The sequence below is a fragment of the Columba livia genome, chromosome 13, assembly GCF_036013475.1.
Source record: "Columba livia isolate bColLiv1 breed racing homer chromosome 13, bColLiv1.pat.W.v2, whole genome shotgun sequence".
Lineage (NCBI taxonomy): Eukaryota > Metazoa > Chordata > Aves > Columbiformes > Columbidae > Columba > Columba livia.
This window is the reverse complement of record NC_088614.1, coordinates 4967894-4982019: the sequence shown is the minus strand read 5'-3', so window position 1 is coordinate 4982019 and position 14126 is coordinate 4967894. Positions and strand designations below refer to the sequence as shown.

Sequence of the window (14126 nt, the reverse complement as noted above, 5' to 3'; positions counted from 1 at the left end):
GCGGGGCGGCGGGGCCGGGCGGGCGGGGCGGTCACGGCGGGGCCGCTGCTGACGCCCCGGTCTGTGCTGCCTTGCAGAGGATCGTGAAGCGCAACGGGAGCCGGAGCTGCTTGAACAGGAGCCGGTTTGGCTCCCGCGAGAGGGACTGGCTGAAGGAGGACACCGGCCGGGGCTGCGTGTGCGTCTATGGAAGAGACTCCGCGGCTTCTTCAGACCTGCGCCTGGTGCTGTGCACGGTGGACACCCCCGTGTCTGAGATTTGTGATGGGGAGGGGAGGAAAAACCTCTTTTTGCAACTTCATGGAGACCTGGTCCGGTGAGGGCTGAGAAGTGATAAATCTGTTTGAGGAACGTTTGCTTTAGTCTTGCAGGGCTCTGTTCACTGTGTGTCTGTGTGTGTTAGCAGGGCAGCCGCGGAGCACACAGGCCATGGGGAGCAGTTAGACACACCTTTGAGTCATGCAGTTCATGAAAATGAAGTGGTGGTGCACCTTTTGCACGTTTCTTAGTTAAGCCATTGGTGCTTTAGCTGGGAGGGTTTGGCTGGTGCTTCAACCAGAAATATATCCTAATTTTGTAGGTAGAGGCTACTGCTCATATGCAGTTTGTTGTGGTTTAACATGTTACGCAGCTAAACACCGCACAGCCGCTCGGTCACCCCCCAGTGGGATGGGAAAGAATCGGAAAACAGGTGAAACTTGTGGGTTGAGAGGAAGACAGTTTAATTGGGTGGAAAAAGAGGGGAAAATAGCACTAATGATAAAAGCACATACAAAACATGTGATGCTCAGCACCTGCTGACCGATGCCCAGCCAGTCTCCAAGCAGCAGCCCTCTGGATGACTTTCCCCGTGTCTATATACTGAGTAGACGCCGTATGGAGCGTCCCTGGGGTCAGCGGTCGCAGCGCGTCCCCTCCCAGCTCCTGCGCAGCACCAGCCTCGCTGCCAGGGCAGCGCGAGGAGCTGAAAACTGCTTGACTTAGTGTGAGCGCTGCTCAGCGACAACTAAAGCAGCAGTGCATTATCAACCTTATTCTTGTCCTAAATCAAAAATGCAGCACTATACCAACTACTAGGAAGAAAATTAACTTTATCTCAGCCAAAACCAGGGAAGTTACGTTCTATGGTGTGAATGTTTTAGTGTCCAGAAAACTTAGGCTATTTAAGAGGCTGTGGACAGTTATTCTGAGTCAGTGAAACACATAAAGTACTTTCACAGTTATATCATGTAAAATGTATGTGTTATTAATTTTTTTGCTAATAAGAGCTGCCAGGTAAATAATTAAAGGTAGACAGAAACATTGTTTAGTAAGGCTAACATAAAGAAGGCTCAAGCGTCAGATGCGTCTTATGCCTGTAATCGATTTAGACTGAAAATAGACAGCTCAGGGTTTAATGTGCCTGAACTTTATTATGTGGGTGTATTATGGACTCCTCTAGGTTTACAGGCTCCCATTAGGTTTGTTAGGATTCAGACTTTGCATTGAATCTTCTGGATATAAGAATCAGTTATAAAGCTGCCACTCCTGTTCTCAGGGGAAAAATATACCATGGTCTCCTTACCTGAAAGGTGAGCAGGTGAGACAACACGCGCTGAACAGTACTAGTCACTGGTTTTTGGTAGCGAAGCAAAAGTCAGGAGTTGTATGTGTCCACGTTTTAAAAACATGGCATGTGTTTGATGAGGTGGAAGGAGGGAGTGTTGGTGGCGAGAGATGCAGAGGATAGGATGTGGTTAAAACCGACTGTTGTAAAAGAAGTTATTTAGAGCTGTTTGCCTTGCACAGCCTGGGTTATCAGAACCAGGGATGGGTTAGTCCGAAATACTGTGTGAGGGTCCACGGACACTTGAACGTAACCATCAAGGCAGCTGAAAATCTCCGTTCATGGCTTGAAGAATTTATAAGGAAATTGGCTTTTTTGGACTCTAACAGTGAATGGATTTTCCAGCATTTAGAAAGAAGAGCAGACCCTTTGCTGCAGATCATGAAGAAGGCTGGGTAGAGCTTGTAGATGTGTTCAGAAGGGAACGTTGTCGGGGATTTTTTTAGCTTTTGAAAAGGCTCCTGTGTTTGTTTGTAGTATCTGTCTCCCCATGCAAGGTAGCTGTGCCTGTCTTTGGTTTGTGTCAGGCTTTGTTCTGGATTAGCAAACTGGTCCTGCTACCACTGTTTTGGAAGCAAGTACCAAATTGTAAATGTTTACTTCCCACTCCTGTTGCCTCTTGGTGTGTCTAGTGCTGCGTCCAGCTTTGTCTCAGCCTTCATGCAGGGTTCTCGATTGCAGCGTGCCTGTGCCTTGTAATTCTCAGAATGCATTTACCACAGAAGAGATCCCCGAGTTACTTCCCACTGGAGGTGTTCCCGGTAGAGGGAGTTACCAGCGCCGGGTCGGTAACACCTGTGTGAGCAGCGGGAAGGGAACCTGCTTGGTGTCCACAGCAAGGTGACAGAATGATCAAGAGATCCCCCTGCGCTTCCTTGAACAAAGTTTGCTGATTGCTTTAATAACGTGTTCACAAATACTAATTAATCTCTTAAGCATTAACGTAAGCCTCAGTTATGCATTTGTAGAAGTGCTTGGCTCTAAGCTTCTAGATCTTGACAGAAGGTCCTAAGAAGTCTGAGAGCCTGGTCTGAACTGAAGAAATTTCTGCAAAGAGAGAAGCATTGATGGCATTATGCTCTTTTGAACTAAGCTCTTGTCCCATGTCCATCTCTCAAAGGAGGGAAAGGAAAAGCATTTCGTAAATCAGCTTTTCACACTGGTTGTACAAAGAGCTCTATCTTAGCCAGACTCGGATCTGCATCCAGGAAGATGAGCAGTGTCAGGGTGATTGCTGGTGGTGCAGCTGATCAGCACCCTTTGAATTTCCATTCCTGACTTCTGTTTTCCTTTTTTGAGGTATTTGTTTTGGAGGCTATTTTCCATTTTATTGTGGAAAACATGAGATCTGGTCCTTGCTTATAGGCTCTCCAAATTATTTCAGAAGACTTCTCATCTCATTGAAGATGCAAAGTGGATGACATCATCAAGAGTTAAGTCATCCCACTTACAGAGGCAAGTTACACTTTTGTGATACTGAGTCAAATTTGGATTCTGCTTCTAAGACACATGAAGTGGTACCAGGTAACTTCTGTGTGGTTTTGAGATTAGAATTTGACACAGAGCTAAACAACTAAACCTGGGCAGGCAGAGATGCTCCTCATGCAGTTCAACAAAGTGAAAAGCCGAGTCTTGCACTGAATTGGTGGCAAGTTGAACAGCAGTAATCATCTCAGCTCAGTAATTCGACATTATGTCCCTTTAACTTCTGTGGATTCTAAGCATTTGTTCAAGTTTGTTTGGTTTTTTTTAAAGTTTAGGTGAATTTGGCTTTCACTACGTTTTTTTTCTTCAAAAAAGGCATTACAAATAATTGGGAATATGGCAGAAGCTTTATCCTTGTCGTACATGTATGTTATAGCGTCTGATTTGGATACCAAAAGAGTATTGATAAGCCCGGGGAGGGTAAGGAGGGCATCGTGCTTTCTGCTGAAATGTATCTGAGTTTGCATTAAACTACACTGAGTAGCTCTTTATTTCCTTTTGTTTTCTGGTTTAAAGACGGGGCAGAAAGAAAAGGCAGTTTTCCAAATGTTTTTTCTATTTAAAAAAAGCACCACCCCAAAACCCCACAAGGCACCAGCAGCATGCGTTGCTGACTGTCGGCTGCTCACACCTGGGATTTGAATATCAGTGTCCTGTGTGAGTTTTGGACTGCACTTACAGTGCATATCAAATTGCTTTCTCTGACATTGCCTTTGGTTGCCTTGGAAGCTTCACGAAATTAGGATAACTCATAAAATCAACGAAGGTTGTGACTGGAGGTGGACATTGGTGTGAATAAACAATGCCTTTTACTGGGTAAGGCAGCTGGTATTTCATAAACTAGAATTTAAATCCTACTAGTCCATTCAAGGAAGGAATAAGAACAGGTTTCAAAGCAAACCAACTCTATCAGGGAGTGATCCTTTGGGTGGATTTGAAGATGCAGATCAAGGTTTTTCTTCTTTGTCCGTTAACTAAAAGCCTATTCATTAGTTGAAATTTACCAGTAACTCTGATGATATTTAGGACTGGCTTAAAGACTATAGTGTGCTGGGCCTGACATCAGCTAAGGAGTCAGGAGAAGCTCTGAGAGACAATTTCTGCAGTGGAAGGAAGGGGGTTATTTCACATACACTGTCTGGCCAGCAGGTCGATGTATTTCCTTGTAAAACAAAGTGGGGAGCAGAGTTGCACTGATCAGTCTTAGCAGACATTGAGTGGTAAGAACTGGATTTTTGAATCAGCTGTGTATCAACTACTTTGTCTTTTCAGGCCAGAATCTTTGTTGGTTTGGACCGTAACTTTGAGAGTAATTCTGTTTCTGATGCAGAGGTCCTGTGTGTCAAATCAAGAGCTTGAAATACCTAAGGTCATTTTACTTCTTGAGGTGTGTCGTGCTGACTGCAAAGGGAGCCTGGATGACTTGTAAATGGTGCATGTTTTATGAAAACAGTGCTGCCTTAGTTATGATACGACTTTTGTAAAGCTGTCAGTAATAGTGGAAACTCTATAGTGTAATAATTTTTAAAAATCAGAAATATTTTTGTTCTTCAGGTGAGAAGAAGCGCAAAGGTTTGGTACATAAAGTAATAAATTATTTCATGTTAACACACACAGTATAAATGATGTATGCAAGTCAACAAAGTTTAACAGAAAAGACGTCTTACTGAACAAACTTGATCGTGATGCTTTGAAATGTTGATCTGGACCGCCAGAGGCCTCAGTCGCTGTTGCAGCGTGTGTTGTTGGACGGGGCTCTGAGCAGCCGGTCGGTGACCATGTCCCTGCCCCATCCTGGGCGGGGGCGCTGTGAGGGTCCCTTCAACCCAAACCGAGCTCTGGTTCTGTGTTGGGATGGCTTTGGTAGAAAAACAACGCGCAAACCAATAAGCCTCGTTGGCTGATACCATACAAGTTGGAAATGGTTATTCAGTGTAAGGTGGGTTTTTTTTCATGACAGATTAGTGTATGTCTGAATGAAGAAAGGTAAACTTGCCTTGTTCAGTTGCTCTGTTAATCTGTGGCTAAAAGAAAGGTGACAGCTCGGGATGGCAGAGATGGACAGAGAGTGATGAGCGCTAAGTCAGTGCAGTGGGTTTTTCTAGGTGGTTTGTCATTCAGTATTATGTGGAAAACCCTGCTTTTCAGTATCGCTGGATATAGTTATGTAAAACCCAAGTGTACTAAATACTAACAACAAGAGGAAAGAGGCTTTAACTTGCAAAAACTGCAGTTCAGGAAGGCTTGTGGATTGAAGGCATATGAGTGAATGTGCCAAACAGTGGTTTGAACCAAGAATATAAATATAGATATAAACACAGATATAGAACCAAGAAGCATCTGTATGGTTTATTTAGTCAGTTCAAGGATACAGCGAATAGTCGTGGTGCTAACGCTTACAGAATGTTGGTAAGCTAAAAAAAGAAGTGGTAAAATTTATTTCAATTTAGCCTGAAACCCTTATTTTTATTTCAGAAAATAGCAATTCAGCTTGTCTGGAAGAAGTGAGATGAGAGGATCAGAAAACATCTTTTCTGTTCTGAATATACTAAACCTGATGTTTCGTGAGAACTTTCTCTTATTGCCATTTATTCAAGTTAGCCACTGAATCCTTCCTATGGTGTGCTGTAGTTCTGAAAGCATCTTTTATTTAAATGTACAGTTTGAGGTATTTGCCAAAGCATGATAATCTTGCACTGATGAGAACTAAAGAGAATGGGAAATTTCTATTTTCTTTCTTTTTAGAAGTTATTCTTCAGGAGGATTCTTGTATGCTTTGCTCCCGTCTGTAATTGGAAGAGAAATTTAAGTAGAGTTCTTTTATATCTTTCAGTCATTATACATAGGTTTTTTTAATTATTTGGCATCTTTTTGTGTAGTATTTTTGGTTTTGTTTCTTGTCATTGTTTCCTGCTGGTGCTCCTTAAATTATGGAATGGAAATGATCATGGGTCCTATGGCTTATGCCATCGCTTTTCCTTCCTGTTTCTCCTCTGCAGTGTGAGCGAGTGCTGCCCGGCAAGCAGGCTGCGCAGACCCCGGCGTGTTCGCCAGACTGCGGCAGAGGAGCAGAACAACCAGCGTGTTCATTACGCTTTAGCTGCAACCTGATTTGTTTAGTCCGTTTTGTGTTCTCAAACTACTTTCTTGTATGTTTTGACAGGAGGCTGGAGCCCACAGAAAAACCCCTTCAGATTGTGTATGACTACTTGGCTGGGCTGGGCTTTGATGATCCGGTCAGAATGCAGGAGGAGGCAGCAAACTCTGATCTCAGCTGTATGATTCGCTTTTACAGTGGTAAGAAATTGTGTGTGTGCACTCGCTGCTCCTGTAGCCTGAGCTGTGAGGTGGAACTCATTTGATGCCCAAGTCATTGACCTGTTGGTTCACAGATGGCTACATCAAACACCCACAATGCCAGTCAGCATTTCTTAAAATAAAGGGTTTTCAAGATTAAAGAAAAATCCCATAATTCTTTATTTCTCTTGATCCTTTGTGTGTCTTGAGAAGTGACAGCTCCACAGGAGGATCTGGGCAAGGATATGTGTGGATATGGGCAGGGAAGTTCCTGGTCTAATACCTCTGCAGCCTGGAGGCAGAGAGTGAAGGTGCCAGCTGGTTAATACAAACGCAGGCTGCCCTTCGAAAGCCCGTGTGTTTCCTTGCAGAAGCAAGACCTGTGAGTGGCCTGTGGAATAGGTTTGGCCAGGATACCATGTGCATAAGGAGCAACAGAACAAGAGTCGTGGGCCTGTTGGTGTGTGGTGCTAGCAGTCAGAAAAGGAATTCACTGAGATGAAGAGTAAATATAAAAGAAATAAGGGGGAAGCAAATCTGATAATGAAATTATTTCATTACTTTTAAACGCTTCACCTGTGTATTTTTTGCATTTAAAAAAAAAATCAAAGTGCTTTTAATGGAAAGCTGTTCTTGCGTAGCGGGGCTGGCTAGCCTAAGCTGCTAGCCATCATTTGTTTATTCAGTGCCAAAAAATGGAATCATAAGCAATCAGCTTCTCTACCCCTTTGCCCAAGACAAACCCCTTCTGTCTGGAAGCTGTGTGCAGAACACACAAAGCAGTGTAGACGTATAATGTGGATGGAAAGAAGCATGACATTCGTAGCCCAGATTTACAGGGCAAGGAGGAGGGAGTCAATAGTTACTTCAGCTGGGATGAGGAGAGGCATCGAGCACAGGGTTGCAGAGAGTATTTGAGGAAAAAAAAGAGCAGTTTTTGGGGGGTGTGTCAAGCAGGATCTGCTGAAGATTCAGGCACAATGACTCCATAGAAGCAAGTAGGTAGAAGATGGAACTGAGTAGTTTCAGTCGGTGTGGCAGGGTAGTCCTGCTTAGAAAGAGGTTGTAAAGGAAGAAGTGTGAGGATTGAAGAGTGTTCAGGAGACCTGTTGTAAGAAAGTAAAAATGAATGCTGACAAAGTAGTTCTTAAAGGTAGCGGAGGAGTTAGAGGGAATGCTATAGAGGATTATGTAATAATTTTGCAAAGCCTGCAGCTGTGAACATAAGGGATGAAGTAATGCATTTTAGCCAGAGAAACATTACTTAGAGTTGTAGAGTCATGGAATGCTTTGGGTTGGAAGGGACCTTTAAAGATCATCAACGGGAAGTAAACGCTAACGTCCCCTTTATCTTCAGAAAAGCCATGTCAAGTGGAACAGTTGGATCGCATCCTGCTCTCCGGAATCTATAATGTACGCAAAGGAAAGACGCAGTTGCACAAGTGGGCAGAGCGCTTGGTAATTCTCTGTGGTACGTGCCTCATTGTGTCCTCTGTGAAAGACAGCCACGCAGGGAAGATGCACATCTTGCCTCTCGTTGGAGGGAAGGTAAGACTGTTTTGCTGGCTTCCTGTGGCTTAGAAAGGAAAAAGGGATTATAATGATGGGTATTATGCACAGGAGGTTAATCTAGGCTTTCATAGCAAATTACTGCATGAACATATGCAGAGAGCTGTACAACCCCTCTCTACTTGCTTTGCTTAGGTAGTGGTCTTAAGGCAAATAAAACAGGGAGGCACTAGTTCTGCTTTCACATTAGTAGCCAATGGTGTGAAGGGGCATTCTGTAAATTATGACTTCTTGGATCTACTTCAGCAGGAAGATGTTAAGAACAATTTACTTCTGTGTTTCTCTCCAATAACTTTACAACTTGTTTTCAGCAAAATGTAATGTTGCTGGTGGTCAGTAATACCTCACTCCAGGCTTCAGAGCCATTGTAATTGCTGACATTTAGGCAGACTGTTTGGTTTTCAATTTTCCCTTTGCAGGTGGAGGAGATAAAGCGTCGTCAGTACACACTTGCTTTCACATCTGCGGGAGCGCAGGCTCAGACGTACCACGTTTCCTTTGAGACGCTGTCGGAGTGCCAGCGCTGGCACCGGCGGGCGGCCACGGTGAGGCGGGGGGCTGCAGTGCTTTGGGCGGCGGGTGCGGGGTGAGGAGGGGGTTCTGCTGCAGGCGCAGGTGAGGCCAGGATGCTGGAGAAAGTACCCAGGACACTTTCCGGCTTTCTTCATTTCTTATGTGCTCAGGACTACCGAGATTTTCTTTTAGCCTTCTCCATCTGCCTGTGCAACAATGTCGAGTAGTAGTTCTGCATTTTTTCCAGCCCTGCTGCACCTATTGAGAGTAGCTAGTCACAGGTCACTAGAGCAAACCACAGGGCCTGGTTGGCTTTACAGCCATAGAAACCTATAAATTTCGTCTGTTGTCATACTTGAATCTGCCTAAACTGTGGCCTGGACTGGCATGATGGTAGGTTTGAGTTAACACAAGAGATCATAGGTCAGCATGGAAATGTACTTTGTTCAGAGCTGCATCCTTATTCCATGGTAAAGGACAATTAGATGGCAATAGCTCAATGCTGACCCATGCTTTGACCTCATATATATATATATATATATATATATATAAAAATAATAGGAAATATGAAAGCAGGTCATAAAACCTGGAATGCAGCACTAGAGACCTCAAAACAAAGCATGTGTAATGAAAGGAGATCTGATATTTGCAAAGACTTTATGAAATGTTGCAAAACTGTAATTTATGATACTTTTTTGTCTTAATAGGTTATGTTTCTAGTATTATGCCCTAAACAAGCTAACAAAAAAAAGTCAAAAGAAGTAGCTATGCGAAGCAGAGGTTCTGTAAACTGGAAAGTCAGCTGCTTCCGCTTGCTGATCGCATCTTTGGGAGGCACTCAGAGATAATGTTTTCTCACCAGAGTTTCCTCAGCCCAAGATATGGTTTTCTCCATTAGGTTGGCTCTCTTACCATCCAGTTTTTAGGCAGCACCTGTTGCACATACAGAGCAGGACTTTCTGTGTGTCCTGGTTGGTATCCAGATACGCATCCTTGTTAAAGGCTTGCAGGAACAGTAGTAGCACATGGCATAAACTCGTACTCCATGGACTCAGTTTCCTGCGTGGACTCTACCTGGTGTGGGTACAAGGGGGTTCTTTCCTCTTCTTGCACGCTGTTTACTACTTGCATTCTTTGGCCTTCCATCACACTTTCAGAGAAAAATTGTTGTGCAGCTGCAGGTCTTCCTTCTTCTTTTCAGGTTGTGTCTATGCGACTTGGCATGGTTGATCTTTCGTGCTACAGCCTCGAGGAAGTACCTGAGCACCTCTTCTACAGTCAAGACATCACCTACCTCAACCTACGACACAATTTTATGAGAGCAATTGGAGCGGGGAGTCTCGACTCCCTTTGCAGGTCTGCAAAGAATGATTTTTCTTCTGCATTTGGAGTTCTTGACGTGTGCATCCAGGGATGAAGAGGAGGGGGAGTTTATTGCCCATTTTCTTGGGGATGGTAAAAAGGCTGATCTTCAGGAAGCTCTAACAAATGAGGGGACTAGGAAGCAGACCTGAGCAGCACTGGCAGGCATAAGCTTCCAACGATTTAGAGTATTTGTGAGCTCCCTTCCACAGTCTCTGTGCTAAGTTGGGTCTGAGCTGAGCCTTGTAGAATGATATGCCATTTGTATGGAGAAGATGCAATAGTGATATAAGGCTGCTTGCTAAACAGAGAACATTTTGCCATGTAATATGGAAGATGAGGAAAAGCAGAATGTTGCTGTCATGTGTAAGATTTTGTAGGAAGGAGTGCAGACCTGAAAAAACCTGTTTTGGAAAGTTCTTAATGTACATTTGGAGTTGGCCGAGAGCCTGTGAGACTCCAGCTTTGCTTTGGCAATGTGTAATGATCTGCTTCTAAGAGAGTAGCGGTTGTGTGATGGTGTGTGTTGGGGAATAGAAACGTGATGTAGTCACCTTAGGTAAGTGAAGGAGTCTGACAAAAATATTTTAAAATTAATTCCCAAAAACCGTAGAGATCCAGAGAAGGTTTGTCTGTTGATTTCTATGCTAGACATGCTAAAAATAATTCAAGGAGTTTATGAATTTCGAAAGCCATTAGGAAGCCTTCAGTCGTATTATCAAATACCTCTGTTTGGAACATATGCCTTAAAAAAAGTTTATTTGGAGAAATTTTGCAAACTGCAGGTTTTTTATTTGGGTCGGGGTTTTTGGTGTGGTTTTGTTTAGTTTTGTTTGATCTCTAGGAGCCTATTACCAGGTTATTTCATTTTTCTTCTAGCAGAGTAATGCCAGAGATGCCCAGGTACCCATGTGGGCATACAGGGAAAAAAAATGCTCCTCTGTGGGAATTCTTTGAAGTTTCATTGAGAGCCAGAGTCTAGTCTGGTTTTAATTCCAAACTTCTTTAAATGTTTTCCAGCTGCTGAATTGTAATAGATTCTGTTATTGGAAAAGCTGCTTAAAATAATTCAAGATTTTGCTTTCTACTCCTCTCTTTAAATACGTTTTATGGTGTTGAAAACTGTATCAGAACTGTATTTTCTAAAATGCGATATCCTTGGTTCACAGGATCAGCAAAGGGGCTTGACATTTCTTTTGACCTTGTATGTAGTCAACAAGAGATCTGACATGTCAGAAACTCAACTCCTTTCCTGGCAGTGACTCTGTCTGATGAAGCTGAAATCCTCAAACAAAAGCCATATAAGAAGCCCTCACTTCACACAGTCTTGAATACACAGGTAGCATTAGGGAACCCGCATAAGGCTGCTTGTTGCCTTTTGAAAAGATTTTCTTTCTGAGGTTTTTGGGCTGTTTATCAGGTCACAGCCTCAAATGAAGCAGCTTGCTCACTTGCCTAGATGTTATCAGTGCCCAGAGATGGGCAGCTCCAAACAGCAACATTTTTTGCAATGATCAGATCTCTTCCTCTGAGAAAATCTTTGAAGCTCTAGAAATCTCATTACCTGTAACTATAAAACAATGGAACAAAATAATTAAAAGGGAAGCATTAAGCAAAGGAAATTAAATAACACCACCTGTTTTGTGACCTCTCCTAGCTTGTATTTTCTGTAGCGTACTGCTTTCAAGTATCTTCGTTTTCTGGAAAACAACATCAAGTCTGATCTCTGTTGACAAGCGTGTGTGCACACGTGTGTGTACGTGTGCCTGTGTGTTACCGCCGTTCTAGCTAGCTGATACAGAGCTGTACTGGCATGCTGTGGTGACACAGCGGGGTGTCACGTTAGCTCGGGAACATTTGGGACCAACACGGGTTTGGGCTGCCGAGCAGAGGATGGCCATCCCGCAGAGGGCTTCTTGCTGTGTTTCCACCCCTTTGCTCTAGTCTCAATATGCCCCATGAGAGCACAACCCAAAGCTCGAGGAGCCGTAACAATTTTGGGATCTTTATTCCCCATAATATATGGTTCATGTGTACAACTGTAATGAGAGTTAGGTTTGCATTCCGTTCCTACATCCATGCTGCTGAGAATATTGAGGCAAAGGAGAAGGAGCAGAAGGGGAACTCAAAAGGCTTTTGAGTATTACCCTCCCCACCGAATATGGCAGTCCGCTCGAGGAGCAGTGTCGCATACCAGTTTCCCTCCAGCTTTTGGAAACTTTTATGCGCCTTTTGTGTTTCCTTTGATGTTGTTGCAGAGTGATGATTTTAAAAATTGGTTATGTTGCTGTGTTTAGCATCATGGCTCTTGGGGCAGCTTCTCACCATGTTCTCCTAATGCAAAGTGCTAATGCAGGTGCCATAGGAAAAGGCTTTGCAGAACTCCAGAGAAAGCAGTTTCATTAAAGCGTTCACTTAGTCCAAACTCTGAGAACTGTGATCTTTTTTAAATCTCTACAAGTTAAACCAGATCATAAGAAAGTTCAAATCTGTAGGTTTATCCTCATTGTTTCCTTCTTTCCCATTATTGTTGTGAAGTTCTGTGTGCAAGTTTCCAATTTTTGTATCATTTTTAGATCTTTGCGTCATACAATATGTTCACTTTAGGAAGGCTGTTACCAGTACAGCATCTTTCTCCTTGGCTTTCAGTTGCACTACAAAAGAGTCTGTTCATGGCCTAAGCAACATCGAATATCTATGCCCTTATTTATGTGACAGCGTGCTTTCCAAAGCAAACAACCCATGCCTATTGCCTAGCAAAACGTATGGTAGGTAGAGCAGATGAATGAAGGACATGTCTCCAAGAAGTACTCCTCTCATACAATACGTTAGATTTGCAGTTGTCTCATAAAAGTAAGATATTCATTTCCCCACTGGATTAATTTCTGATGGTTCCAGTTTGGGGTGGGCAGGTTATTACTTGTGGAAAATACTTTTGTTTCCTGTAGAAAGAGGCAGGAACTCTTTGAGAAGAATCTCTGGCAGGTGACCCCAGCCTGTGCTCGGTCTGCTGTCCCTGTTTGGAGCTGGAACAGCAGCCGCACCGCAGGGACGGGGACGCTGGTCAGTGCTCGTGTGGCCGCACCTGCGCACGCTCTGACACGCGGGTGGTGCTCGGGGCTGCTCCTGTTCCCAGCGCCAGTCCAGCGCGCTCCTGCCGTCCTTCCTCCGCTCTGCTGGGCTGGCGTGCCCCGCTGGGACAGGGAATTCCCCGCTTCTGGTTTATTCTCAGAATAGCTCCAGTTAATGTTTTCAGCTCCTGTTCTCCCAAACTGCATAATTATAGTCTGTTGCTCTAAATAATTATTTGTAGGTAAATCATTTGAACTGAGTATTTTTAGTATCCTTAATCTTAGTAGCAGTCACTAGGAGTTGTTTTGTCAGGAGTCAGGGTAGAAGGTTGTTAGTTTCTGCCGTAAAACCATGGTATTTGATCGCTTTGCTGCCTTGCTGCTGTGTTACAGAATATCGGTGACTTAAATCCTAATGAGTTAGCTGTATTGCCAGCGTACCCAGACTTAAACTTTATTTCTGACTGGTTTTGTGTGTTTTTGCTCTGAGATCGTGGAGGTTTGTGAATTAACTGGTACTCTTGCCAATAGGTTTTCTCAGTTGAAGAGCCTGAACCTGTCTCATAACAGACTGGGAGAGTTTCCTGTATCACTGTGCGAGATCTCTACTCTGACAGAGCTTAATATTTCCTGCAATGGGCTTCGTGACTTGCCAAGCCAGATTGGCAAACTGTTGAAGTGAGTATATTGGTTTTGTCTGTGGTCGTAAGCATCCTTGGTGCTTCACCGGAGCGCAGCTGATGTGAAGGTCCCTGAGAGCTGGGCAGCCTGTCCTGCCTCTGGAGACCGAGTGATGGAGCTGACCCCAGCAGAACATCGAGAACCAACGTGTCAAATAAACTTCGGTTTTCCTTGAAAGGGAAGATATCACAGTATGTTTATACAGTTACCATTTTAAGTCACTGGTATATAGCACGTTCATTACTTGGGAGTTCCTCCCTGATTTGTTACCTATGTAAAATATATTAGTGTAAATCAGTTTTCTAATGGAGGAGACTAATGGATTTTGCCTACTTTGAGCGTTCTAGGAAGACAGTTGAGTCAGTTAGCATCTTGAATCACAGGTGCCACCTTACTGAACTAGAGTAAATGTGAAGGCTTCTAAGCATATGAATATATTCTCACTTCAGGTTAAGAAAACTCAAAGCTTTCTGTGTTATCTGTGAAATGTGTGTTTTGGGGGTTTTTTGTTTGGGGTTTTTTTTTTTTTTTTTTACTTTGGG

General features: G+C 43.6%; 1 protein-coding gene across 2 annotated transcripts in view; it reads left to right on the top strand.

Moving 5' to 3' along the window:
* The window catches only part of PHLPP2 (PH domain and leucine rich repeat protein phosphatase 2), a 31582-nt gene that overhangs the window by 1070 nt on the left and 16386 nt on the right, over window positions 1-14126 (top strand). For both annotated transcript variants that reach the window (XM_065028238.1, XM_065028237.1), the window contains exons 2-7: window positions 78-316; window positions 6255-6388; window positions 7746-7936; window positions 8377-8502; window positions 9672-9826; window positions 13435-13581. In XM_065028238.1, the coding sequence (XP_064884310.1) occupies window positions 6334-6388; window positions 7746-7936; window positions 8377-8502; window positions 9672-9826; window positions 13435-13581 (674 nt within the window). In that variant the 5' untranslated portion in view covers window positions 78-316; window positions 6255-6333. The remainder of the gene's footprint in view (window positions 1-77; window positions 317-6254; window positions 6389-7745; window positions 7937-8376; window positions 8503-9671; window positions 9827-13434; window positions 13582-14126) is intronic.